Source organism: Fundulus heteroclitus, chromosome 9, assembly GCF_011125445.2.
Source record: "Fundulus heteroclitus isolate FHET01 chromosome 9, MU-UCD_Fhet_4.1, whole genome shotgun sequence".
In the NCBI taxonomy this organism is placed as follows: domain Eukaryota; kingdom Metazoa; phylum Chordata; class Actinopteri; order Cyprinodontiformes; family Fundulidae; genus Fundulus; species Fundulus heteroclitus.
This window is the reverse complement of record NC_046369.1, coordinates 21808267-21835725: the sequence shown is the minus strand read 5'-3', so window position 1 is coordinate 21835725 and position 27459 is coordinate 21808267. Positions and strand designations below refer to the sequence as shown.

The 27459-nt window shown below is 38.7% G+C and overlaps 1 protein-coding gene across 3 annotated transcripts in view; it reads right to left on the bottom strand.

Moving 5' to 3' along the window:
• The window catches only part of agbl4 (ATP/GTP binding protein-like 4), a 464476-nt gene that overhangs the window by 284865 nt on the left and 152152 nt on the right, over positions 1-27459 (bottom strand). Inside the window, exon 1 of one of the 3 annotated variants that reach the window (XM_036141241.1) lies at positions 10614-10729. The exons of the other annotated variants lie outside the window; for them this stretch is intronic. Within the exon in view, the coding sequence (XP_035997134.1) occupies positions 10614-10619 (6 nt within the window). The 5' untranslated portion in view covers positions 10620-10729. Of the gene's footprint in view, positions 1-10613; positions 10730-27459 lie in introns of those variants that run through there. 3 annotated transcript variants of the gene reach the window in all.

Genomic DNA, 27459 nt, shown 5'->3' with positions numbered 1-27459 from the left:
TGGCTTCCATTCTATGAATGCATCTTCCTGTCTCTAGATCATAAATTCAATTGTTCAGTCAGTTATGAACTGATTTTCCACAATTTAATGTATGTGGATTATGAATTGTGTTTTGGTCATCAATCTGTGTGCAGGTAACATGTTTTCGTGCTGCTGGGCGATCATAAACAGCAAAGAACGGGTTGTCGGTGAGGCCGGCAGTTCCTTGGCCTCTAGGCAGGGGGCACTTAAGGGGCACCGCTCGTGATCCCCAAATAGTAGAGTCAAAACAAGTTATTGATGTATTATTAGCGAGTTTTGCTAAACAAGTAAAGCACTAAAAAGACTCTAAACATACAGCCGGAACAGAACTGATCAAGGAAGGCCTTCCTCCCTGGCAGTGAGCTCCACTGAGACAGAGAGTTTTAAAACTGAAGAAGATAAAGAGACCTTTTACTGGAAAATGACCAATATTTTTGTTCAGAAAGAGCGCCGCATGGACTTTATTTATAAGTAGAGGTAAGACAGCGATAATTATTCATGTTTTGTTTTTGTAATGAAATGTGCGTAATGTGGGTTATAGTTTTTAAATGTGTTACAAATGCAGAAATCCATCATAACTGTTACCAATCAAATGACAAATAATTTAGTTTTAGTTTTTTTCATCAAAGAATCAATATTTTTTTCCATGTCTCTTGGTGAATTTATTTGGCTCAATCAGTCTCCTTCAGCACTTTGCAATGAGTCTACTCTGTAGAGTGTATATATTTGTAAATCTGACTCTGATGACGTCAGTGCCTCACCAGCTATGAACCCTACCGCACGTCACTGGGTACAAATTATGTTTCTGCTACATGGAGTTAAAAGCAGTTAAAACAGTTCACTTTCATCCAGGTAAGAAAACAAACCAGTGGGAGTTTCTGCTGCTGTCTTACATTGTTACATCAACCTTCACTACTTCAATGATTTGGTCAGCTATAAGGAAGATTGATAAAAAAAATTATTTGTCTTTATCTGAGTAGAAAGTCGGTCCATTCTTATAGGCAAAAAAAGGGTTACTTAATCCATTAGGTTGATTGCTTATTACAATTATGTAATTTAGCCAATATTGCCAAGATGTTCAGAAAGAGGATTACCAATTGGAAATTATCTATTGTGGAAAAGTGGCCATGACTAAAAGGAGAGAAAAAAAAAAAAACGTTTCTTGATTAGCATGATTCATCTTGTATATTGCATAGTTGTTGGTCTACCAGTTTTGTTCTCATCTTAAATAAACAGATTTTTTCATAGGGTGTTAAATTATACTCTGTGTGCAGGATCATTAGGCAAGTGAGTATTTTGAGCAGATAAACCTTTCATTCTTTTTTTTTTTTTGTGGATATTTTCAAGCTCCAAGCTGTGCAAACTCAGACATGAAGAAGATTTAAGCATCGGTTGATCTCTAAGTGTGTAACAATGGAGGGTATGATGTAGGGACATCAAGACCCTATATCAAGGGGATCATAATTATTAGATGGTCTTTCAATCAGGCAAAATGGACAAAAATAAGAGACTTAAGTGGCTATGAAAAGTCAAAAATGGGAAAACCGTCTTTCAGAGGGTTGTGATCACCGAACCATCAAATGTTTTGTTTTAAACAGTCAAAAGCCTTGCATGAACTGTGTTGAAAAAAATAAACATGCAGATTAGCTGCCAAAGATTTCAGCAGAATCAAATGTGAAGCTACCAGGAATCCATTCTCCTTCAGTGCTGTCATATTCCAGAACCTCAACCTACCCGAAGGGCCCAGAATACAGCGTGTTCAGTGCTCAGCAATGACCATGGCAGGGAAGGCTGAAATCGAACAACCAATAAACAAAAAAAAGTTGAAATATTAAATCTGAGCCAAAAAATTTATTGAAGGATTTACAGACTGATGAAGAGACGGACTAATGACAGACAAGAACAATGGGTCTGAATCAGTGACGGTGGCAGAGCTCCACTTCACTCAAAAGCCAATAAGGTGGAGGTGGGGTAAAGGATGGGCTGGTAATGTTAAAGATGGTTTTAGAAGACACTTTTCTCAAGCTTTGGTCTAGGAAAAAGTCTGCATATGTCAAGAAGATCATGGTTTTCATGCAGGACAACACTCACATACATCAAAGGACTCCACTATGTGGCAAGCCAGTAAACACAATAAAGAAGAAAGGATAATGACATGGCCACCTTCCTCACCTGACCTAAACCATATTGAGACCTTGTGGATCCTTTTTAGAAGAAAGTTGATTGTCAAATGATCCAGAAACCGACAGACTATGAATGGAAGGCTTGTAAAAGGTACTGTAAAGAAAGTTGGCTCCACTGGTCTCAGATTCTTTCTTTTCTTTTTTTTTCTTCTTTTTGAAAGGCCAGAAATGCTTATTTTTGAACATTTTGAGTTGTTTCCTTTTGTGACTTTTTGCAGATAAAAACCATAGTGAGATGGGAAAACAATAATATAATTTAGTTTTATGATAAATCTCAACATTAATAGTTGACCAATGATTGTGCACGCATGTGTTCTCATAAAATAAAAAAAACTTACTTTTACTTAATTCAGTATCAAGTCAGAGATATGTGAACATTTTGGATTGACAGAGAACTGTAGTTGTAGGATAATAGAATTGATATTTAAAGCCACAACTTAGCAAAGTGTGTACACTGTACATACACGTTCTGTATGATATTTTGAATAAAATCTATTTATAAATGCATACTTTATACAGCAGTGGTGTCCACTGAGAGCCCTTAACGGTCATGATTTACATGAGTCCCTGCTGCAACAAACCTGATTTATGTTATGGATTGTCATTTCCTCTGCAAATCACTTAGTTCTGCAGAGCCCGTCAGATTTAAATCAGGTATGCTGAAGCAGGGACACATCTACAACATGGAGGACACTAGCCCTCCAACTTGGGAATGAACACCACTGGTATACAGGTCACATTGTTTTTGAACCGTTTATTAACTTTATATAGTCCTACATCAAGTGTTATTTCTATTAAAGGTTAAAGACTGGTAGAAACACAAGAAATTGTCTTTGCTGGTCAAGGTATTTGCACCATTTTTTCACCAGATGAACACACTGGCTATCAGTTCATCAGTTGATACATGGGGCAAGACAGCAGAAAGAAAACTGAAACACCTTGATGGCTAAGACGAGAGGTTAAGAGTGGAGGACATCTATGCAAACATGTGGGAAGAGATATTTGAGCAGAAAAAAATCTGTACACAAGAAAGGGCTTACAGAGCAAGGATGTTTTGAAGGACAATAATACACAATCTACAAAACTTCCCTCAAAGACAGAATTACAGCAGAACAAATCTAGGTCCTGTATAACTAAAATTCACTATTTAACATGATCACATGACTTAATTTAAGTCATACTGATGGAGATTCTTGCCAAAAATAAAAGGCATTCACAACCTTTAAAATATTTTTTTAGGCATTTTTTTTCAGAGCAATGGACAAAGCGAAAGAAGAGCCCATGGAAACTTAAAAGTGGCATATGGCCAATATAAAACCATTGCAATTGAAACGTAGGACAAGTATAAACATTGTGAGCGGAACTGGCCAACAACCTTAACGGTTTCCTCTTTTTGTCAAAGTCCAGATCTAAAATTCAAGCAAACACTGCATGCCTAACTCTCCAGATTTCAAAAACCTTACAGCCAAGACCAAAATTAGAAATTGATACGTACTGTATGTGTGTACATGCATTTGCAGATGTGTGCTGCCCTGGAAGATTTAATTAGGCAGTAAGCAGTTAGGAGAGATTAACATCCGTGCTGTCTGAGCTGTCATATCGACACGGAGTGTCAAAACCCTGTGTCGTCCTCATCGCTGATGAGAGACACGCTGGAACAGGTGTCACAACATCGATGCACACATATCATGAACACACATACATGCCCCGACTTCTAGCAAATACACTCTGGCGTCCCGTTCTGATTATAAGTTTGCTTTTATGAACATCAATTTATAAATTTGAAATATCTTAGCCGTGCAGCGAGTAAGACTTTACATCTCTTGGAGCAACAACTATAATGGATCTGCCGGGAATTAATGAGGTAGTTAATCAAAACCAATGAGTCACAAAATGCTTCCTTACAAAAAGCAACTAAATAAATAAATAAATAAAGTTGCTGATTTGTTTTTTTTTTGTTTTTTTTACAACATTCTACATTGACAAAACTAATGTCTGCTATGAGCTATGCATCAAGGCTAAGAGAAGACGAGGCATCTCATTTAAAACATTATGCCACTAATTTCTAGACCTGGCCTCTTTGTTAACATTTGACATGACTTGTCACAGCACCTGGCAATAAAATAGCTTGACTGCAGCTGAGACTGTGTTTGGATAACCATCCATCCTACATGTGGCTTCCTGGTTGTAATCCAACCAATGACTAGGCAAACTTATTATGAAAGTATGTAGATGCAGATAATGTGTGCACAGAACTTTAAGTGATTATGGAAGACAAAAATATAAAGATTGGAAACATGCTTACCTTAGTGACCATCTAAAATCCCTAATTGAATGCTTGCAAGTTTACTGATTACAATAGATAAGAGCTAAATCATACATCTTTTTAGATCAAATTAAAAGCAGGAATGACTTAACCTTACGTTAAGATGTTAACACTGTATAAAATCAAATTAATATTATCGTGAACCGAAAATCCAATCTTCTTTTTTAATGACCTGTTAAATGTTGAATTTAACCAAAGCTTAAATTATATGCATAAGGTTTCAATAATGACTTTATATGTATTCCATTCACATAGAAAAAACACCTTTACTGCCCACTTTATTGGGTGCAGCTGTTCCAGTAGCAACACAGCTAATCATATAGCAGGGCCTTAATGCATTCAGACACATAAGCATGGTGAGGAGGACTTGCTCAAGTTCAAACCAAGCGTCACAACTGTATTGAAGAAGAGGGATTTAAATGGTTGTGACGGCATTTTTGCTACACCAGATGTGCTGGTCAGTGTACTTAACTAATCTTCTGGAGATTTTCATGCACCATTTCCTGGGTAGGTCTGGACAATCCGGCCACAACTTATATCACAATATATGTCTTAATTTTGGTCGATACAATATAATTAGAATATCGATATGAACAAAAATAAAAGTCCCTAGAAAGACTGCAAAAAAGGCAGACAACAGATGCCTACAATTATATTATTTTGCCATGTTTATAAAACTCCTCCAATATAACATTTTAGAAATATTTGCTTTAAAAAATAAAACGCATAAAACAACATAAAACCCAGAACATCAGTGAGTGACAAATGCTGTAATCATGGAATGGAATGTATATTGAAATATTGGAAATGTCATATCACCTCTATTGAATAAAGTTATATTGTGATATATATTGATATTGAATTATTGTCCACCCCCACTACTGGGTTAACAGAACAGCCTAAAAAAGGCAGTTCTGTGCATGAAAATGTTTTGTTGATTTTGAAGAACAAAGTGCCCTCTCAACATGACAGAAAAAAGTAGCACACTACGTTGAAATACGATAGGCTTAGAAAAATATACTAAAAACTTAATTTTTCTAAATGTGCTCAGCATGGCAACTTTTGACCTTATATTCACACATTGCTATACAAGCTACATTTCCTGTGAGTCCTACACAGGAGCAATATAACTCACCAATGCTAGCTGCTGCCAATGGCAGTAATGTGCAATTGAAGGTTCAGAGCAAAATCAAAAACCTTTTTAGCAGTCACAAACCCATTCTTGAAAGGTGAACTGAAATCAAATCTGCAAATATTGACATAGCCGATTTCTCTAACCTCAAACTTGAAAAACTCGTTTTTAGCATTTTTGTCAATAACTGCCGAAGTGGGCTTATTTTGGTGGGGTGAGCTGCCTGACGTATAACGAGCCACGGCCAGCTACAACAGAATGTGAAAGAATGAAGGACGCCATTACTTTTCAGTTCCTTACTCGTAGCCATGGAATACGAAGCTGACAAGACGATGCTGAATGACCGAGTTGGGACTGTGGAATGGTAAAAAAACATTACAACCATGTGTGGATTTAGTGCATTGTCTGGTGCTTAGCATGGAAGAGTTAACATATGTTTATAAATATGTTCGAATTGAGGTGACGTGGTTCTAAGTTTGATATTTTATATATTATATTCATAGCACACTACACGCATGATGTTGTTTGGAAGGTAAACATGCATGAGTAGCTGACTGGTATGGGCGATGCTGAGCAACAGGTGTTGTGTTGTACAAACTTCTGTTCTCTTGATGTAAACTCACTGTTGCAGATTCTGATCACCTGTTGGCTATCCACTAACACCAGCCTCCCAGGACTTAGAGCTCCGGGCAAAAGCGCCTGCTGCTTCAGCTTGTAGCCAATCGACCGCATTAATGATAGCTTGTATTTGAAGGCTTCCTCTTCAAAATAGTTGCTGCAAAGGTGGTCACTCAAGTTTGGACTGCAAATCTCACTTCATAGCTTACATATCCAAGCCTTTTGAAGTTTTTGTCTTGTGCAAGCTAATTCAGACTGTGGGCCTCAAATTCATACCTATCTTTCATACATGTTATCTATTAAACAAATGGATTTTTTTTATTTATTTTAGGGAATAAGAAAAAGCATGTTGGAATCTTGAGATTTGCATCTTGGAGTTTGAATCTTTTAGTTAGTACTGTACTGATATCTGCCTAGAAAAGACTTTTAAGTCTTTAATTGGATATTATGAATAGAATTTTAAAATGTTTCCAATAGGTCAGGTAGGAATGTGCATGTAATTCACAACGTTAATGGTAAAAAAAAAAAAAATATTGACAACATAGCATCTCAAAGTGATGTTACAATACAATTACTTAGCTTTTAGCAAACATTATTCCTGTTTTTATTTCTGTTCAGTTCGTGGTAATGTGTATGTAACTTGTTTGTCAGCTGACATTACAATCCACAAGAACCATAATGGTTAGATTTTATAATTTAGACATTAACCCATTAAGCAGCACAATGCTTCACCTTATTCTAAAGAAATGGATAAAACGGATAATTGCTTTTCTGTTGTCAGTGTATCATAAAATAAAATTACCTATATGTATAAATAAAAAAAGTTTTTAACTGTACAGAACTATCATGTCATCTAACAAAAGCAGCAGCGTGTCCTCCTGCGCTGCCATGTTTATTTTGGTTTGGCAGTGGGCTCGGCAGATCTTGTTTTTTATGATAGCGGTATGTCCCTCCGTAAAAACCATAATACTGCAACCTGATTGGCCCGAACCGTTTTTGGTTCGGTCACAAGCAGTTGTATGAGATAGGTTCTCGTGTTTGTGAACACACAAATACTGGAAGAATTCAGCTTGCAGGCAAGGTTAGTAATCTTTAACTGTATAGCCTTTGTTGGAAAGTTGTCTACCAACATGGCAGAGCTGCTGTTTTTTCTTTGAAATGCAGCTTGCTCCCTGCAATCTACCTCCTACCCACTAGGTGTCTGGAACGCAGCAATGACATCTGAAGAGAATGCAAATAGGATGTACTCTCTATGTGCACTGTGTGTGTGGTTTTACAACATGATAATCTGACGCAAAGAAATACCAAAATATCACGGTATTCAAACAAGATTTAAAAGAAAACATACCACGTTACTGGTACTTAGTACCAGTGTAAAAACACTTGGAATTGTCAGCTTTAAAAGTGTGTTGGCTTCATAAACTTGCACACTATAATTGTTGTGTATGACCAGAAATATTAACAAACAGCAAACTTTTTCTTGTGTGTAAGAAAATGGAGGTGCAGGAACTTTCATTCAGTTGACCAGCGGTGTGTGGTAAAACTACAGGGAGGGGCTGTGCGGCATTAATCCATATAACTGGAGAAACGTCCAGTTACTTCAACATGTCTTGCATCTCATTAGAAGGACATTAAGACATAGGGACATTTATACCAGTAACAGCTCAGTTTCTTTTAGTTTACCAATTCCTCTTGGCTGCTCTCCGATTTAATACCACAAGCTTGTAGATCTGTCATCTCTGTTCATAACCATCAGATACAGGCAGGCTGATGGCTGCCGACAGCTCTGCCTGTTCTTCTCTTCTTCTCTTTGATCAGTCTGATCACTGACGCACATCGTGCCCGTCCCCCAAAGTACGAGGGACTACCTGACAACCAACAGCACAAAACATGCTCACAAATGCAGATTCAAAGCAAAAGACAAATAGAAGCACAATGACTGCTATTGTGGAATATGATAAATTAATTACCAATCCTTTTAATAGCAGGTTCTTATATTATTTTTATATTCTTATATTTTTTATATCATATTTGGTGCTCTCCTGCACAATACTGTATTATAGTAGTACTACACAAGAAAACCAATTAACAAGATTATGACCCCTTAAAGTGATGCCTATTTATTCTAGCAGTAATGTAGGAATAGGAGCTCCTTTATTGGTTTTAGGAAACTCCCAAGCATGGCAGTCTGGAAAAGTCTTGTTTTGGCAGCAGGGCTTTGCTGTGGTTAAGCTCTTATAAAGCATGGCTACAGAGAGAAAGGTTACAAGTCAGCAATAGTTGGGCACAACTGTGACAGGGCAGCACAGAGGAAAGGTTTGAGGCACTGTGGGAGAGGACAAATGTCATAGTCTTATATGTGTAGGGCGGGACACATGTCTGGATGTCAGGAAAAAGGGGGATAGGTATAACTCCTTCAGTGGAACATGGATGACCTTGAGTAAAGCGGGTATGCATAACATGACAGACTGTTCACAAAGTCGCATGCTGACAATGTCACCCAGTACAAAACAAAGTCAGGAATGTGACTTGAAGTACACCCCCCCCCACACACACACACACACACCTATTTTCTTTCCATTATGATGCTGTTGAAAAGACTTGAAATCCCCAGTGAGCAATGTCAAGTCAAGGCGCTGACACAAGAAAGAGGAGATCCTTTAAACACAAAGGTACAGATACACAAGGCACACCCTGCCACGTCTACCCAACCCCGTTCAGCTGTCTCACCCACACGGACTAAAACTAACAGAACAACAGTTATATTCCTAAAAGTAGTTTTGGTTTGATTTTATTTATTCTGTGATGCCCTGTGGAAACATGAGCTAATATATGGGGAAACTTGTGAGATATCTTGGTATTGATTCTGGGGGCCTTGAGCCCTAGCAGCAGCCTTTTAAATGTCAGCTTTTAATTTCCTTCTCCCTCCTTCAGTGAAAAAGATTTATTCAAAGCAGTGCTGGTCCAGGAGATATCAGATAGCATGGTGACAGTCTTTTAAAGAGCCTTTGTTTGGTTTAGGCATTCATGGCTTTCTGTATGAGACTCTTTTATTCAACAAGAAGAGGAGGAAGTTTCTGCATTGGACACCGAGTTGAAAGGCAATCTCACCCTTCCATTTTAACACAATGGTCAACGGGAACTTCTTTAATTAGGGCTCCTCTTTACAAAGTGACGGCAGAGGGCCAATAACCTCCAGCTGCTGACAGAGGTCACACAGAGACCTCCCACACACCTATATATATCCAAAATATAAAAACAACACAGTAGAAATGTAAAACACTGAGCTTGTTTATGAACCAATTTTATATCACACACTCACACACACATATATATATATATATATACATATATATACATATATATATATATATATATATATATATATATATATATATATATATATATATATATCACACACAAATAATTATATGCATGCACAAATATTTCAAGTGTTTTCTTGCTGCAAGAATGTGTATGCTTCTCCTTCTAACTGGAACGCAAAAACTGGAGAAAACAATATTCAATATTTCGTCTTATACCATGGTCTGGGTGGATACTGGATTTTGATTGGCTGCAGGATGTCCGTTAAAAAGTGTTATAGGACACCTATAAAAAAGTTCTAGTCACATTGCCTGTTTGTTAGAAATTATTGCGCTGGCTGAAACGGCAAGACAGTTGACATGATATTTTCTAGGTTCTGTCGCAAGAGCTGCTTACTTTGGGAACGCTTCACAACGACAGATACTAAATTGTTCTCTCACCAGCCATCTTGTGAAAAACGTAGGCTTTTAACAATGAAAATAAACATTACACAGTATTAATAATTGATTTAATATTTATTTATTTCGTTATGGACCATGATAAATACAAGGGGATATATTATCTTGCATCATTAGGTTGTTCTGTATGGGCAAATTTTGTTGAGATATATTTTTAAAACTTGACATTATCATTCTGTGTCTGTCTATTAATAGAAGTTTAGTTTGACTACTTTCTAGAAAAAAACTTAGAGATGCAAAATTGGTAGGTCAACATCATCCCTCTCTGCCATGCTATTTAAATAAAAACATACTGAGGGTTGCAGAACATGGCATGAAGCACCAGCTTGAAAATGTCATTTTAAAAGTGTTTTTGAGCCTGTTTTACAGCTTTTATGAATAAACACTTCAACTGGAACTTGTCCACTGTATATAACCAAAAATCCAGGTTACATTTGCAGCTAAAATTCTTCAACCATCAAACATACATTTACTGGATCATGTTAATTCTGTTCTTCGCAGCTCCTGGCAAATTCCTGAAAATTGTCAAGATATAGCCCAGCGCAACTTACCTTCATGCTCTTAGTTTAAAGTTACCTTACTGGTCCTGAATTTCTGCTGCCAATTCCACTGCGACAGTAGTCAAAGAATCTCCTTCACTTCAAGGTCGTCCACTGGAGCACCTTCAGAGTCCCTCAGCCTGCCTGTTCTACAACTCTCTGTTTACTCCCTCCAACAACTCAACAACTCCCCAGTTCAAACTTCCACACAATCTTCCTACAACACAAAAAACACTGCCTCATCTCTCCTCCAAAACCAACTACCACGATCATTACTCCTCCCTCCATGCCTTCTACAAACCCAGGAACCATTAGCCCTACTTCTTTCCTCTAGTCATTCTACACTGAGTTCAGGAGAACTCATCTCCTACAGCATCTCCTCTTCCCCTTTTAGAAACATTTGAACCCCCAATGTCAACAGTTCAGCTTTACAGTCCAGCTCAAAGTTGTTATCAAATAAACCCATTGGATTTTACAACCCGTGTCCAGCACTTGCACTGCATGAGGTTAAGAAAGCCATCTCAAAACATAATAAAGTTAGTGAAACTGACTGCTTTGCTTTCTCTGGCAAAGGAAAATTGCAGCGCTCAGAGAGGATGACTGAATTAATCAAACATCAGGAAAAGTTTCAACAAAATGCAGTGTCTGTGAGATCGCTGAAGCTTGGTCATGACAGTGATGGTTCTGTTGGGAAATTAGCCAAGAGAGAAAGTAACTATGAGACTGCTGGCTGAAAGCCACAATAAAATCAAACTGTCTCTAATCCTATAAGACGCAGCAGAGACCCCCCCCCCAAGGGACTGTCCTCACAGCAGGGTGCCAACAGAAACTATAAAGCCAGCCCCCCTGGGCTTATCTTCTACATTTGCCCACTATTCATCAGCAGCACCAGAGAGGAACACTCTTTCCCTGTCCTTGGGTCCTTGAGAAGAGGAGATTCACATCGGAGAGACCCGCAACCATGTGCTCATGCTGGAAACAAAGCTAAGTAGCTACAGTGTGCCTTCTGTGGAATAAGATACCAGAGTAAGGAACCAGCCTCTACAGAAACCAGCTTTGGTGATTTTTCTCAGCTTTTGCAGAAAAGCTGATCCAACTGCATTAGGCGTTTTCCTGTGGCTAGAGAGTGCCTAAATTTGCTGTAGCCTCCCCAGCACCAAACACTGCCACTCTAGAAAAGCCCTGCAGAGTTCCCCATAGCGCTGAGCTTCCTACGGCCAGAGAGGCTTTAGCGAAGTATCCATAGACCTCAATAAAGGAGAGTGAGAACCCTGCTCACCACCAGCCCGGAGAGCTAGCTTCAACCTGGAGTAATTAATCACAACCGGATGCTTCAAAGTCAACAGAATTGACAACAGAGGCAGAGGTTTGGCAGAGTTTAGCGGGGAAAGTTAGCATGGGATCAAGCCATTTAAAGTTGTTTACTTCTAATGCATTTGTACTGTGTTTTTAAGGTTTGACTGAGGATAAGACCTGGAGCTAACAGGCTAAGCCACCTGCTAGCGTAACTTTGAAATAAAGCTATGCTGACTTGTTTTGGGTGTATTTTACAGTTAGGACAAACTCTCTTTCAATAAGGGTTTTCAACACTGATGGGACATTAATGTTTGTGTTTTCTGGTCCGCTAGTTACACCAAAATATAGCTCAAAACAAATTTTAGATGAGCTCCGAAAGTTCTCAGGATGTGCATTTATTTATGTTAATAAATTATTATACTTCATTTATTCCATATGTGTGCAGTTTGCTGTTAAAAAAAATGCGAGTGATCGAATCATCCTTTCAACTATTGTCCTAATATCAGCTGTTTGGGATAATATTCACCAGACAACACCTACCAGACCGAGAGTTATTAAATGAACATTAAATAACTTGAAAACATGCGTAATTGCACAACAGTTACAAGCACATCATAAACACTGTTTCTTTGAGGAAATTTGTGTGGGTTGGGATGCTAACCTCCAACCTGTTTGTTAGGGGTGGAGCCTCAAGCACTCAGGCTGAGTGCAAGTGAGTGCTGCAATCCTCAACCCACAGAAAAATACAGTTTTGGAACATGTCCATGTAGAGGCAAAAGTAACAGTGCTGTAAAAATTCTATAATTAAGATTTTTTTTATCTTATAAAAATACTATATATATAATAATATGGAGGAAAGGGGCAGGGCTGCCCTTCAATATAACAACAGGGGGAAAAGCCAAAGTTCAAAGACTTCAATTCAGGTCATGGCAGATCATAAAATGGTCATCATACTTACCTGACTTGAATCTCTGGGGCTATTTCAGAAAGGTGGGTACTCCACATGCCTAATGAACTGTAGGCTTTAGCCCATAAGGCGTCAGTCAAGATTCCTCGGAAATTCTGCCAGAAGCTGATGTCTGGCTTGGAATCACATCCACAGCATGTAGTAACAGCAAAAAGGTGCTCTACTAAGTACTAAAGTTGCTTGTCATGAAGAGGTGGAATAATTTTGAGAGCAGTAATTAAAACAGTGCTTGATTTGGAGGAATGAGAGCAATTTAAATTAATCTTGTTAGTTTTATTAAATGTAGCCTGTAAAGTTGAGTCCAAAATTATTTATTCTTCTGGCAGATTTTTTAAAAGTTACATTTCCTATCAGAAACAAGCTTCTTGGTAGTATGAAAAAAATACACCAATATATAAGTTATACATTCATGATTTTTTTCCAGTCTGTCCAGCTAAACTTCCTCACCAGCATAACTGCCATCAAACACACTCAATGTTGAGCAGAACAGCTATAAAAACCAGCTGCTGCACCTCTGCCTCTCCCTACTTCTATTCTCTTTCCCATTCATCTTCTTACCTTCCTTCCCCAATTCACTGCCTGCTTTAAACGTGGAAGAGTTAATTTGCGCGTTCTATAGTCAGCATCTCATTCTATTTATCTTTTTTCTTCTGTCCCCTCTCTGTACCGCCCCCAACTCTTTCTCAGGCAGGGCTGTGCTGTCAGGCCCTTCCAGAGCACCGGGGTTGTCAGGAGTGATGGATGACTATCAACCTTCTGCTGTCTTCCACTACGCTCCTGGGAGATTTACAGGCTCGGTGACTACCAGGCATGAAAACCAATCTCTCTGCACCCCCCTCCATGTGTGCCTCGCTTCTTCCATCTCACTCCTTCAATTTTAACATCCGCTCCGTTATCAAAAAAAAAAAACGAAAAAAAAAAAACACTCATAATAGAGAGATGTGTGCAAAACAACATTGAAATTTGTGTGTGGACAGAGGAAAGCAATTGCTCCTCTCTAAGGTTATTGTGGAGGTGTCAGAAGGGAATAGCATGTTCAGGATGATACGTCTGGTCTTTGACAGCCTATCTTCCCCCATCTTCATCTTCTCTATTGCTTCCAACTGATTCAAAGACTCCCAACAAATACATCCATCCATGCCCCTCTTGCATTTGGTAATTATAGCACTGGAGGAAGTTGCCAGGCTAATTGCTGTCTTAAAATAGTAATTGCTTTATTATCACTACCATTTTTTCCAGTAATGATCATTTAAAGGCTTTATGCAATTAAATGGTTTCATTATTATTCTTGCTAGAAAAGACAGCATTTTGTAAGGCTGGAGCTGGTGTTTGCAGCCAAATGAAAATAATCTTTGACCAAGAGTTTGGCATTAAAGTCTAAAAGTTGCATAGTGAAAAACATTTTGCCTAATTGAAAGGAAGACCCTGCTGAAAGTCTGAAAGTTAGAAAATCGTCTTGTATCTCGTAATAACAATGGCACCAAATCATGATCAGAGACACACCGCTACAAAGCTTTGTAAAAGTATTTATAACCTTTGAACTTTTATATTTCTTTCATGTTAAAACCACAAACTTCCATATATCTTGTGAGGATTGTATGCTACCAACCAAGACAAGTACACAACTTAAGTAAATCTGTAATGACAAATGGTTTTCAAAATTTGACAAATCTAATAAACAGAGGAATGCATTTGTATTACTCTGATATCCCTTAATATAATCCAGTGTAAGCACTTGCCTTTGGCTGTTACTAAGGAGAGTCCACCCCTGAGTAATTTAATCATAATATAAATGCATCTGTTCTGAGCAGAGGTGGGTAGAGTAGCCAGAAATTTTACCCAAGTAAGAGTAGCACTGCTTTAACATATTTTTACTCAAGTCAAAGTAAAAAGTACCCAACCAAGAAATTACTTTAATAAGAGTAAAAACGTATTTGATCAGAAAGCTACTGAAGTACTGAGTAAATATTTATTACAACTGATTTAATATTTAAAAATGATGTAATTGGTCAGGCAAACATATTCAATTATGTACAAAATCTGGTGTTTTAATGACTAACATAAAATATTTTTAAACAACAACAATTACAAAGAAACAAATCACAGTAAGTTAGGACAGTGCACAGTGCTTCCAATAATAATATCTACTGTTTTCTGTAGTTACTTGACCTATAAACTGGTATGATGAGCTCAGCAGATACAACATACCATTGAAACAACAAAGCTTGTGTACAAACAACAAGTTTCACCTTAATATAAGCTTTAGATGTGTCTCTCTGGTGCATTTTTGGTTGAAACAAGTCTGTTTTTTATTCAGTGAAGTTACACACAACGAATAGAGTAGCCAGAAATTTTACTCAAGGACGATTAGCGATACTTCTTAATATTTACTCAAGTAAAAGTAAGAAGTACAGTGCAGTAAAACTACTCCTAGAAGTACATTTTGTTCAAAACGTTACTTAAGTAAATGTAACTGAGTAAATGTAACTAGTACCCACTTCTGGTTCTGAGGACCTCAGAGGTTTGTTAGAAAACAGAATTAACCACAACATGAAGCCCCAGGAACACTCCAGACAGGGCACAAAAGGATAAAGTTGTAGAAAAGTTAAAAGCAGGGATAGGTAATAAAGCAAACTGATCAGTTGATCACAAAAAGTATAGTATGGCACCATTGAAAATGGTCTAAGACATGGACATGCACTGAAAGCTTGGAAATAAAAACAAGCAAAGTCCAAGGTATCCAAGAAGTGCAGAGACCCACACATTCAGTGTGAAGCATCTATTGGCAGGACATGTTTTAGTTATGCATTGTACAAATTTAGCCTTTAAAGGAGAGTGGCAAGAACTCAAAAAAAAAAAAAAACACTGTTGAAAGATAGCCCTAAGAATTTTTTTTTTTGCACTTTTCCACAAGCAATTAGGGTACGGTAAAATGTGCTCTGGTAAAATGGGACAAAAAAATTACTTTTTTGGCCTCTGTGGGGTGGAAAATAATCACAACACCCCACCATGAACACACAGTTCCCTCAGTGAAACATGGTTGTGGCGACATCATGCTGTGAGGATGATTTCCCTCAGCAAGGACAGGGAATCAACGTAGAGTTAGGAAGACGGATGGAGCTAAAGACAGCACAATCCTGAAAGAAAACCTGATAGAGGCTGCTAAAGACTTGAGACTGGAGCAGAGGTTCAGCTTCCAGCAGTACGATGATCTTTACCATACAGTCAGAGCTACAATATTAAATGCTGAAAGCATGTTAGTGTGTTAGAAAGGTTAAAATATTGACCTAAATCTAGTTATAAACAACTATAGTTATTTTGAGAAAACTAACGCTCTGCATCTGAGATCAGAGCTTCCAGTCTAGAGATGTGCAAACCTGGTAGAGATAAACCCTAAAGAACTTGAAGCTTTAATTGTTGTGAAAGGTGGTTCTATGAAAGCACTGACAAAGAGCTGACTCCCAGTTCATACTGCACATTTGATTTGTTTAAAGGTCATAGCTACAACTTTTTCATCAAAATGATTAATTGTTCAAAAATATTAGATCCACTGAATGACTAGAGTGGTGCAGAATAACAGTATTCATTTTACTGAAAAATAAATATATAGTATATAAATAACTGTTTTGTACATTTTGATCGGTCCAAGATATATAAATATTTACTCTTACTCTGTGATAACGCTAAGACATGGCTTATTCTCAGCATTACATTTCTCAGATTCAAGTGGAGCAAAAAAGAAGCAAAACAAGGGTGAATATCGGTCAAGGTTTTGAGCGTTTGGTGCCGACTTAAGGAATCAAAGGGGCTCTGAAGTCATGCAAAGGTTGCTGCTTCCTCCTGGACAGGTGAGTTAAATGTCTGCTAATGCTAACCTGCGGACCTGGCAACCAGCTGGCAAACAGTGCAACTGAAGGTTGGAACAAGAGCAGGTGAGCGTGAATGCATCACCTACTGACTGGTAGGAGTTAAACTTGAGTCTATCCATCCATCCATCCATTCATTTTCTCCTTGCGACCCCACAAGGTCGCAAGGAGAAAATGAATGGTGCTGGTGCCTATCTCCAGCATTCAATGGGCGAGAGGCGTGGTACACCCTGGACAGGTCGCCAGTCTGTCGAAGGGGAACACAGAGAAAAACAGGACAAACAACCATTCACGCACACACTCACACCTAAGGAGAATTTAGAGAGGCCAACTAACTTGACAGTCATGTTTTTGGACTGTGGGTGGAAGCCAGAGTACCCAGAGAGAATCCACGCATGCACAGGGAGAACATGCAAACTCCTTGCAGAAAGACCCAGGGTTGACTTGAATCTATCTCCTTTTTTAAAAAATGTTTTAATCCTGTATGACTTTATTTGCACTTCACAATTATGAAATACTTTGTGTAGGTCTATAAGAAACCCCAATAACATTTATTCGGGTTTGTGGTTGTGATGTGACAAAAAACAAATAATGGGCTATATAACCTAAACGTCTTCGGAGATAAAAGGAAGCACATCATAGACATATCTGCTGGTCCATAACAGAGCAAATAGAGACAACAACTATGTGCACTCCTAATATGATTAAGACTCTAGCTTAACCATCAAGGGGAATTAGGGCCCCCACAGAAAGAAAGGCATTCAGAGAGAAAAAAACAACCAAAACCCAAAGAGAAAAGCATCACATCACCTACTGTATTTTTGACAGCCCAAGCAGGACATAATTTGGCCAAAATAATCATATGTTCAATGATGCCTGTGGGTGACGGTGGTGCAAGAGGCGTGTTGCCGGTTCAATCCCCTGCTCTGAATCTCTCAGTCGTTGTGTCTCGCTTCTGTCTGTCTGCCCCAGAGCAGCTATGGTTACTCTAGCTGTCAAGGTGCGAATGTGTGTGTGAATGACTGACTATAGTGTAAAGTACTTTGGGGCTTTACTTGATAAAGCACTATACCAGTACAAGCCATTTACCATTTAATTGCATGTCAAGTACATCCACTAGTGTAGTTTATCATGATTCCTAGATGGTCTCAGTTTTATCTGTCAATGCACAAACATTGACATTTGGGACACATATCAAGGGATTTTATCATAGTTTTGGTGAGAAGTTTGCTTTACTCAAGAGCATCAAGGTTAAAATAGGGCCTTGGTGCATTTCAACTATTCTTCTTCTGTCACAATCACAATCAGCTTGAGTCACCAATTGTATGCACACATGCAAGTTGGTGAATAGTTTTTTTTCCCACTTCACTCTCAATGAAGACATTTGTGTGTTCTAGCATCTGTAAAGGTACGTTCACACCAAATGTTCACACAAAGTGAATGGATTTATATGTTATCCCTATGTAAAGGGGCGTTCAGGAGTGAATTAACAGTCCGCGATGCGAAAAACGCGCTCCGTGCATGTGAAAGACAGAAATTGGGTAAATAGAGTGAAGCAGTATTACGAAGAGTTTAGTAGACACGTCTTCTGACACTGAAGAGCCCATTTAAATCTTCCTTAGAGATTTTAGGGGTGCATGGATTACTATTGTCAGGGAATCCTTTTGTCACCATGACTCTGCGTCTTCTGATCCGCCACAGCTAGTTTGCTACTTCCAATAATCAAGAACATTGAAAATCACACAGGTCTATATATGAAAGGACTTTATAAAAATGTGGCAGAGAAAAAAGAAAAAAAAGAAAAAAAAGTGTTGCATACAAAAGAAATTTGTATGCAACACTGACACGTTTCAAGAGGTTTTACTCACAATTTCCTATTAAGCTGTTTTCTTTAACTGTGAGTCCTTTTTAAACCTTCTAACCAAATCTTGAGTTAGCTGTATACTCGCCACAGTTTGAAATGGTACAACATACAGAAGAAAATCAAAGTATTTTCAAACATGTTTAGTATTCCTTGTTCACTGTTGAATAAGGTAAAAAAAAATATTACATTTGTTCCTTGACTAAAATGTATGAATCAGAGACCTTAACTGAGGCATGTACCAAACCATGATTCTTGAGTTCATTACTACACCTCTGGTACATAAAGAACAAAGTATGATAATCAGCCTTTTCCAAAATTTGCCTCCAAAGCTGATTACCAATTAGGTCTCTCCTTGTGCTGAACAGAAAAAAAAAACAAAAAAACAACATTGGGATACTAAGGACAGAATAGGTTTGTGTTAAGAATTTAAACATGCATATTGAATGATCTGCAATGTAAAATTATACAAAATTAAAACAATATAACTTAAATTTATAGATAAAAGTTAACGCAGGGAAAGTATACCAGTCCCTTAGGAAATAAGCTAATGCAGAGTGAGAAGGGTAACATTAGATTAGACTTCATCTTGCCACAACCACTGTTTCACATCTACACATTTGTTAAACATCAAACAGAGCCAATATCCTATTGTTTCTTTGCAGAATCTGCATTAATTAGAAAAACACTTCCCCTTGGTCAGGTGCCACCCTACTGCCAGCCACCATGAAGCAAAGAAATGAGTCATTTTGGAAATGAATAATGGATTTGTCTACAGGGAAACTAAAGAATTCACACAAGGGTATCTGAATGTGTGTGTCAGCCAGTGACAACTGGTGTGACTGTGGGAACCCACACTAGGTCTATAATAAAACTTTGCTCATCACTTTGTTCATCAGCTTCCTACTCCTCCACATGTGCATCCTTACTTTAGTCATTTTACCTCCACATATTCATACACAGATGCAAAAATGTAAAAATGAAACAAACAGGAGTTTTAGGTGGTTTCCACCACAGTATCTTCTCCCATCTAACTTTAGGTGGTCTGTGGAGTGTAATGATGATTGATCTACCCTTCTCCATCCTGCAGCTGTTCACACATCAACAGCAAAGTTTCCAATTTAAACAGTGAAGTGGCGGCATCTTTATCGCTACTGACACTTCATAGGAACATGTATCACTTCGGGCCTGGATGAGCTGATGAAGGAGACTCGGTAAAGAGAGAGAAGGTGGGGAGGTTAATGAGAGTCCAGCACAACTGGCAGCACATATTCTTCTCTTGGTACAGCTTCTAAATGTCTTTACTTGAGCACGCTGTGATATTACACATTCAGACTAATTTGAAGGAGAACACAGAAAAGAACAAGGGTCATAGGCGGTGCAGGAGTGTGTGTTTGTGCGTCTGTCTGTTTTCACAGCAGCAACATCACTAGGAGAGGATTTAGGCTGAAGGACAGAGGCTTATTTATGACAGCTGTGCTGTATCATCAGGAAGTGATGTCACAGGTCAGTGCTGAGACCCAGTGAGGGTCGTCACCCATTGACCCTGCGAGAAAAGCAGAACGCTGAGATACTACATTCCGGATGAATGCTGAGAATAACAGATGCCACAGTTTGATCATCTGCTTTCTGCAAATATTCCCCACCATGCTGGGGTTACAAGCATTCTGTTTAAGATGTAAAGCAGCAGATGAAAACATACACACCTGTCAGCCTGCATTATCTACATCAATCACTGACTAGTTATACACTAGAAAAATGTTTTAGTATTCTATTTTTCAAAGTGACCTTTGTACTAAATGGACACCATGTCGGACGTTCTCATTCTGAAGTAAATGGTAAATGATAAATGGCTTGTACTTGTGTAGCGCTTCAACTAGTCCGACAACCCCAATGCACTTTACACTACAATCATTCAGTCACCTATTCACACACACATTTACACCCTGACGGTGGTAAGCTAGGTTAGGAGTCACATCTGCCCTGGCAGAGGCGAGGCTGCCATACATCAGTGCCACCAGATCCTGTGACCACCACCAGCAGGCATTTCAGGTGACGTGTCTTGCCCAAGGACACAACGTCTGAGACGGTCGGATTGGGGGATCATAAGAAGAGAAGTAGTTCATGAGTTGACCAGTTTAGTAACAGAGTCGGCTAATAAATACTTTTTGTGCTGGCTGACACACTAAGGTACAAAAACAACTTTCCACATTATATTGTTTTTTTTCTGGCAGAATTTTTATACCCAAAAAAGAAATGGTGTTTCTCAAAATACAAATGGTTTGTAAGGACTGTGTTAATACTGAGACAGGGAACACATTAACTGTTGAAGCTGAAGTTGTCATCTGCTTTGTAGCTTCCTATTAGTGGAAAACCAAGGAGTTATTTGACAGTATTTACATTGACTGCATGCGTTCAAATCTAAAATACTAACCTAAATTCAATCACTCTACACTGAATAGAAATGATTTAAAACCAATGAGATTTGTGTTTTTCTACCATTAGCGTCCTTACTGAATAAGAAACAGGCAGAAACGTTGACTAAATTATTTTACACCAAATACAAATTCTGTCAAACTATTTCATTTGACTAATTGTAATAGAAAAAAATTGAGTATGATTTTGTCCAAGATTATTCATGAACACAATGTTGTGCTAAATGTTTCCTGCCTTGATTTATTTACAATAATGTCGAAAATAATTAGCTTGACGGCAAAAACAAATTAGGCAGAGGTTGTTAATTTGAATTTGGCAAGCAAGAGAGATCAATGATACGGTTAGTTCACCTGGCCTTCCAGTGGATCAGACCTCATTGAAGCACTTTCTCATCAAGTTACCCCAAACCGCTCCAGCCAATGTCCCACTGGGCAGCGAGCCCAGCCTGAAGTTTTTAGTTCAGCTTTAATTATATAAAAAGGTGGGTATTCCTCAAAATTAGTTAATTCTTTCTTTTTTTTTACTTTTTTTTTTTTTTTTACTAGTTTCACTGAAGGAGTTTTCTGCAAAAAGCTCAGTGTATCCTCTTCATGTTATTTCTCTAAAGTCTCTCCTTGGCTGCATCTGAAATGTTTTAATTATAGATCCTAGCTGTTGTACCTTGACCTTCCATGAGGTCAGCAGTAAGAACACTACCGTGGGAAGAAAAGGAGCTTCAGACTGCTGTGGCGATTTCGTAAAGCCTTCAACTCATACGTCATTACAAGACGGAAACGCACATGGATGATTTTAGTCAAATCCTTCCGAAAAATAACTAGAAAGCGCGAGCTCTCTTCTCTCCAGACATTTTCCTTAAGTTCCGTGAGGTGGGCTGTGCTTATGAGTCATGTCACGCAAAGGATTGTGGGATTCCTGATAGACAAAGCGGTAGGATTGGAGGAACACACGCTGTTCAGGGCTAATTGAACGGCAACCACGGAGAAAAGCAAAGGAGGAGGACTGGTGATCTATACTCACAACACCTGGTGCACTATGGCAAAAATCGTCGGAACCTTCTGTTCACCTGACCTGGAATACCTTATAGTTAAGTGCATACCATTTAAACTGGCTGGAGAGCTCAGCTCTGTGATAATCATTGAATGTACATCCAGCTGAAAGCTAATTCTAAGCTAGCTCTTGAGGAACTGTACTGCTTGGTTACTGGCCAAATGAACAGCAATCCAGAAGCCGCTGTGATCACTGATGGAGACTTTAACCATGTTAATTTAAAGGCTCTGCTCCCCAAGTTCCATAAATGCATTAAGTTCCCGACCAGAGACAATAAAATATTAGATCAAGTTTACTGTAACATCCCAGGAGCATACAAAGCTGCTGCAGCCCCTCACTTCGGTTCATCAGATCACATTTCCATAGAGCTGATCCCTGCCTACAAGCCATTGATCTGCAGGACCAGATTTGAGATAAAACATTTTCAGGTTTGGACAGAAGAGGGCTGATCAGCTCTACATGACTGTTTGGAAACACTGACTGGGATGTATTTAAAACGGGTGTTGACTTAGAAAGCTACACATCATCTGTGCTTTCCTATATCCACTTTTGCACTGATGCTGTCCTACCCACTAAGACAGTCGGATTGTTTCCTAACCAGAAACCATGGGTAGATTGCACAATGCAGCCCCTGCTGATGGCCCGGGATGCAGCGTTCAGATCTGGAGACAGACTGGTCTACGGCAGGGCTAGACGTAAACTTAAATTGTGTGCTGACCAGCTAGCTGGGGTCTTTCTGGACATCTTCAACCTCTTCCTGCAGCTCTCCACTGTTCCTGCCCATCTGAAAACCTCTAATATCATGCCTGTGCGTAAGAAACCAATCATCACCTGCCTCAATGCTTATAATCCCATGGCTCTGACCCCTGTCATCAAGTAGTGCTTCTAGAGGATCCTCCCAAAGTACTTCAAGGATGCCATCCCTGCTGACCTGGACAGCTTGCAGTTTGCCTACAGGGAGAATAATTTCATAGAGGACGCTGTCTCGTTAGCGCTGCACACAGCTCTGACTTATCTGCAGCATCCCAACACCGTGCTACCAGACATGCTGGCTCTGAAGCTCCACAAAATGGGATTATCCACGCCTCTCTGCTCCTGGATCAGTGACTTCCTCACCAACAGACCCCAGGTGGTAAGGATAGGAAAAACCATATCTACTCCACTGAAGGACTTAGCACGGGTGGTAGGGACTGCACAGGGGATTGTGGGATGCCGTCTGCAGGATCTAGACTCAATTTCTGCAGAACAAGTCCAAAGAAGGGCCAGACGCATTTCCACTGATCCCTCCTACCCAGGCAATGCGCCTTTTGCCCCTCTTCCATCAGGTAAACGCTTCAGAAGCCGCAAAGCCAAAACAAATAAACCTAGAAACAGCTTCTTTGCAAGAGCTGTTAGGGCAATCGCCCCCTATTGGGAGACTGCAGTCCAACGCTTTAAAATCACCCCACTGTTACTAGACCATCATACGTTGCAATTCACCTTAATGCTATTGCCTGCTTGCACACTATCATCTCAGAATATCTAAATGCACATTTCGTTAAATTAAGACTCAAATTATCATTGCACAATAAGCACCTTATCACCTCATTATTTGTCACTCATGAAGGACAATTAGTTCATACAAACGTTTAAATCATCCTTTTATTTTATTTTTTAGCTCTCTTAAACGCTACAATGGAAAAAAACAAAAAACACTGTAACCCTTGTTTATTGCCTATTTGTTTGCCTTCATTATGTGTACTCTGAGCTAGAGTGGGCAAAAAGAAACTTCACCACAGTGACACACGGTGACAATAAAGAATCTTTGAATCATAAAGAATCCACATACTTTCCCTATTATTAGTAAATATATCATCATCAGGATTATGCTGAATTGAAAAATACTGTCACAATCCTAGGTATCACCTGGCATAAAAAAAACAGCTGTCAAAAACATTTTGTGGATGGTTTCCAAGACAAAGGGACAGGCCAGGGGTCAACAGCCGTTCCAATTCATAGACCTGTATGTGCCCTTAGTTCTGCTGAAAAAAATATAGCTTTAAAACTGCTAAAGGATTTTGAGCATTTAAAATAAAGAAAACCCATGCCTGTGCAAATTCTCAGTTATCCAGGTCATCGCAACAGCAAACAGGCTTAAATAGGAGGCAACTGGACTTTTATTCAGTTCTTTCTGAAAATGTTACGACACCTATCCAGGAGTCTTTGTCAATTCTGGTGGCTCGCACCTGAGCAACCTGCAGTTTGTGCACTGCTGTTTTTAAAGGATATAGAGGCCCATCCTCCTAGGAACATTTAGAATGTTCCTAGGAGGAGCTTCAGAGCCATGGGCGTAGGTTTGATTTCAACTTTGGTAGGGACACTACTGGTCTCAAGTTTCATTGGTTTGATGTCATTGGTCCTACGCAATATGCATGCCCCTATTTTTTTATACTTGACGTGAGCATCAGGGGACATTTCGTTTAAAGAGAAAAGCAGCATTTTTTGCTACATTAATACAAATTTTATAAGCACTATATATATTGTATATAAATAAAAAGCTGCTCCTTAATTTGTAATTAAAATAAATTAGACATCACCTGAAACTCTGAAGGGCCAGCTGCTTCACCTCCAAGCTGCCCTGCATCATTATTACTGGATATCTGTGTTTCCTATAATCATATAATGTTACTATTATACAAGTGTGTTTTTAGTATTAAAGGATTAAATGTAACACAACCTTTTATATCAATCTATGATACTTACTGTCTGAGTGTTAAAATAGCTCCTTATGTCTCTTTTCATTTTTGGTGGCATCATCTACAATCACAACACTAAGCATGAGCCTAAGTTTATTCAAATATAAAATCGCTTTTAACAATTATTAAAAGAAAATATAATCTTATCCGTAATGTAATAATATCCAAAATAAACAGCCAGATTCAAGCATTTTTACCGGACACTAATGTTTGTACTAATTTACTCATGGACTGTCTGGAAATCTATGTAAAATCAAACCAATGTGTTCCTCTGTTTGTACTTTATCCTATTTCCAAAAGTAGAAATAATTAAATAGCACTATTATTATGTGGAACCCTAATTATGCTTTCTAAACAAAAAATAGCAATGTTTAGGCACCATCTCGTATTGTTATACTCTATAAAACGAATAACACCTGCTATTTATATCTGAACCACCTTAAAGGGATTTTTTGAAAGCTTACATTCTTTGCTTGTCGATTTTTCCAGCAGTCTTCAGAACTCCTGCCTGACACTGAATATTTTTGTTGATAAAATGTATTATACTTCAGAATTAAATATTATTTTAAGATGCTAACGTTGGTTACTTACATTTCTTAAGTTCCACAAATGAAAACTACTCTCTCCTGCTTCTTCTATCGCCTGTTATAGCTTGGATAATATATATTTTTTTAATTGGGACTAGTTTCGTAGTCTAATATTCGTTGTAGTAACCGCAGTATTCTAGTGTGAATTAAATTAAAATTTCGCGCTGCAAGCATACACGCACATGCACGCACTAGAAAACAGCCAACCAGGGAGAGAGAAGGCGGGACTTAAGGCAAAACAACCAATGAGAGTGGAGTTAAACAGCACAGTTACGTGCGCTGCTAAATTAAAGCGACAGGAAAGACCGACTGGACACGCAGGCTGGCAGACGGAGCTGCAGCAGCAGCCGCCGCCAAGCAGCGGAGCTGCGAGAGGAAAATAAGCGACTGCTGTAACAACGATGTATTTTAAATTATAAACATGTTATTCACATCGAATTATTGGTAGGGACATGTCCCTATGGTCCCTATACAAACCTACGCCCATGTTCAGAGCCACTGCATTTCGTTGCCTTGTACCTGTACCTGTGTAATGACAATAAAGTTGAATCTAATCTAATCTAATCTAATCTAATCTAATCTAAATATAACGCAAAACAATGACCCACCCACCACTGTCCTGGGTTGTTAGAGGCTATTGCTTGGTGTGAGTGGAGTACTTGGTCACCTGAATCATGACGAGACTGTTGATGTAATCTCTTTGGAATGTGTTGGAGGACCGAGCTGTAAACATTGGGGAGTTGGAAGCGCAAATCACCCTTCTGTTTAGTGACGTTTTTTTGTCCAAAATGGCTTCTTTCACCCCTCTTTCAAACCCCAAAACAGAACTCCCAAACCACAGCTGAGCGCTGCTGTGTATGCGGTCAAATGCAGATTTGCAATTTGGACAGGGAGAACAGATGATTTGAAAGATTTTTACAGAAAATTAGGTTGAAACATGTAGTTTGCAACCAAATTATAATAAAACGACTCAATATATGTTGCTTGTACTCTTACTGTTATTCTGTTTTTGAAATATTATCCAAATATTGCCTCGAAACAAGTAGGAAAACTGCTAAACCAGCATTTTATTACCTCCTTTTTAAAACAATACACATTTCTTTATAAATTCTGGCCAAATGTAACAACTGTGGAGGGTCAAAAGAGCCACAGGCTGCAGACCCATGGGATAGGCAAACTCAGGCCAGAGAAGGCAGTGGGTAGACCACAAAAAGCTATCATAAACAAACAGGAGATTGTTGACACATAAAAGTTCAAGCTAAGAGAAAAAAACAGCCAGGATATGTGGCTGGCTGCAAGGTTAGAGACAGTAAATATTGTATGACTGACCGGGGAAGTGCCAGGGCATTTCTCAAGAATCACAGTGATGCTAAGGCAAGCCACAAAATTTGGTTGGAAACAACAAAGCTGGAAACAGGTGGTACTTCATGTTACCAACAACCAACCAACAAAATATATTGGTCTCTGACAAGGAACGAAGAATGGATCTTAGATGTGGCAGTCCCTGCTGACAGTAAGATAGAAAAAGAGCAATACAAAACTGAGTTGTACCATGAGCTGAAGAAAGAATTGAAGCAGATACGGAAGAGTAATTACAAAGTCGTTCCAGTTGTTAAAAGAGCACTGAGGTTTGGTTGTGTCTTTGTGACCGAAATGCTTTGAAAAAGCAATCTTCTCTATTGAGCTCATCAACATATGCAGATGGATACACTCATACACACAACTACACAACCTTTTTTCTCTCCAAGAGTGTCAATTAAAATATGGCACAGCATAAAATTTCAGCTGTGGCATTTTCTATTTGTCCTAAAGGATTAGTCTGTTTATTGTCTGGACGGGGGAAAAAAATCCTCGGAATTGACAACTTAGCTGCATTCGCTAGAAAAGAACAGGGAAAACAGTTTTATTTATTTTTTTATTATTTGTATTTATTTTTAATAGGAGATCTGATGAGTGTGGGCTGAGCAATGACTTTCTCTAGTCCTCTAATGGTTCAGGAGAACAGTGTTGTCAGTATTTCTTTAGGAAAATGTATCATCACTTGGAGTGTTGAGTATAGGGGG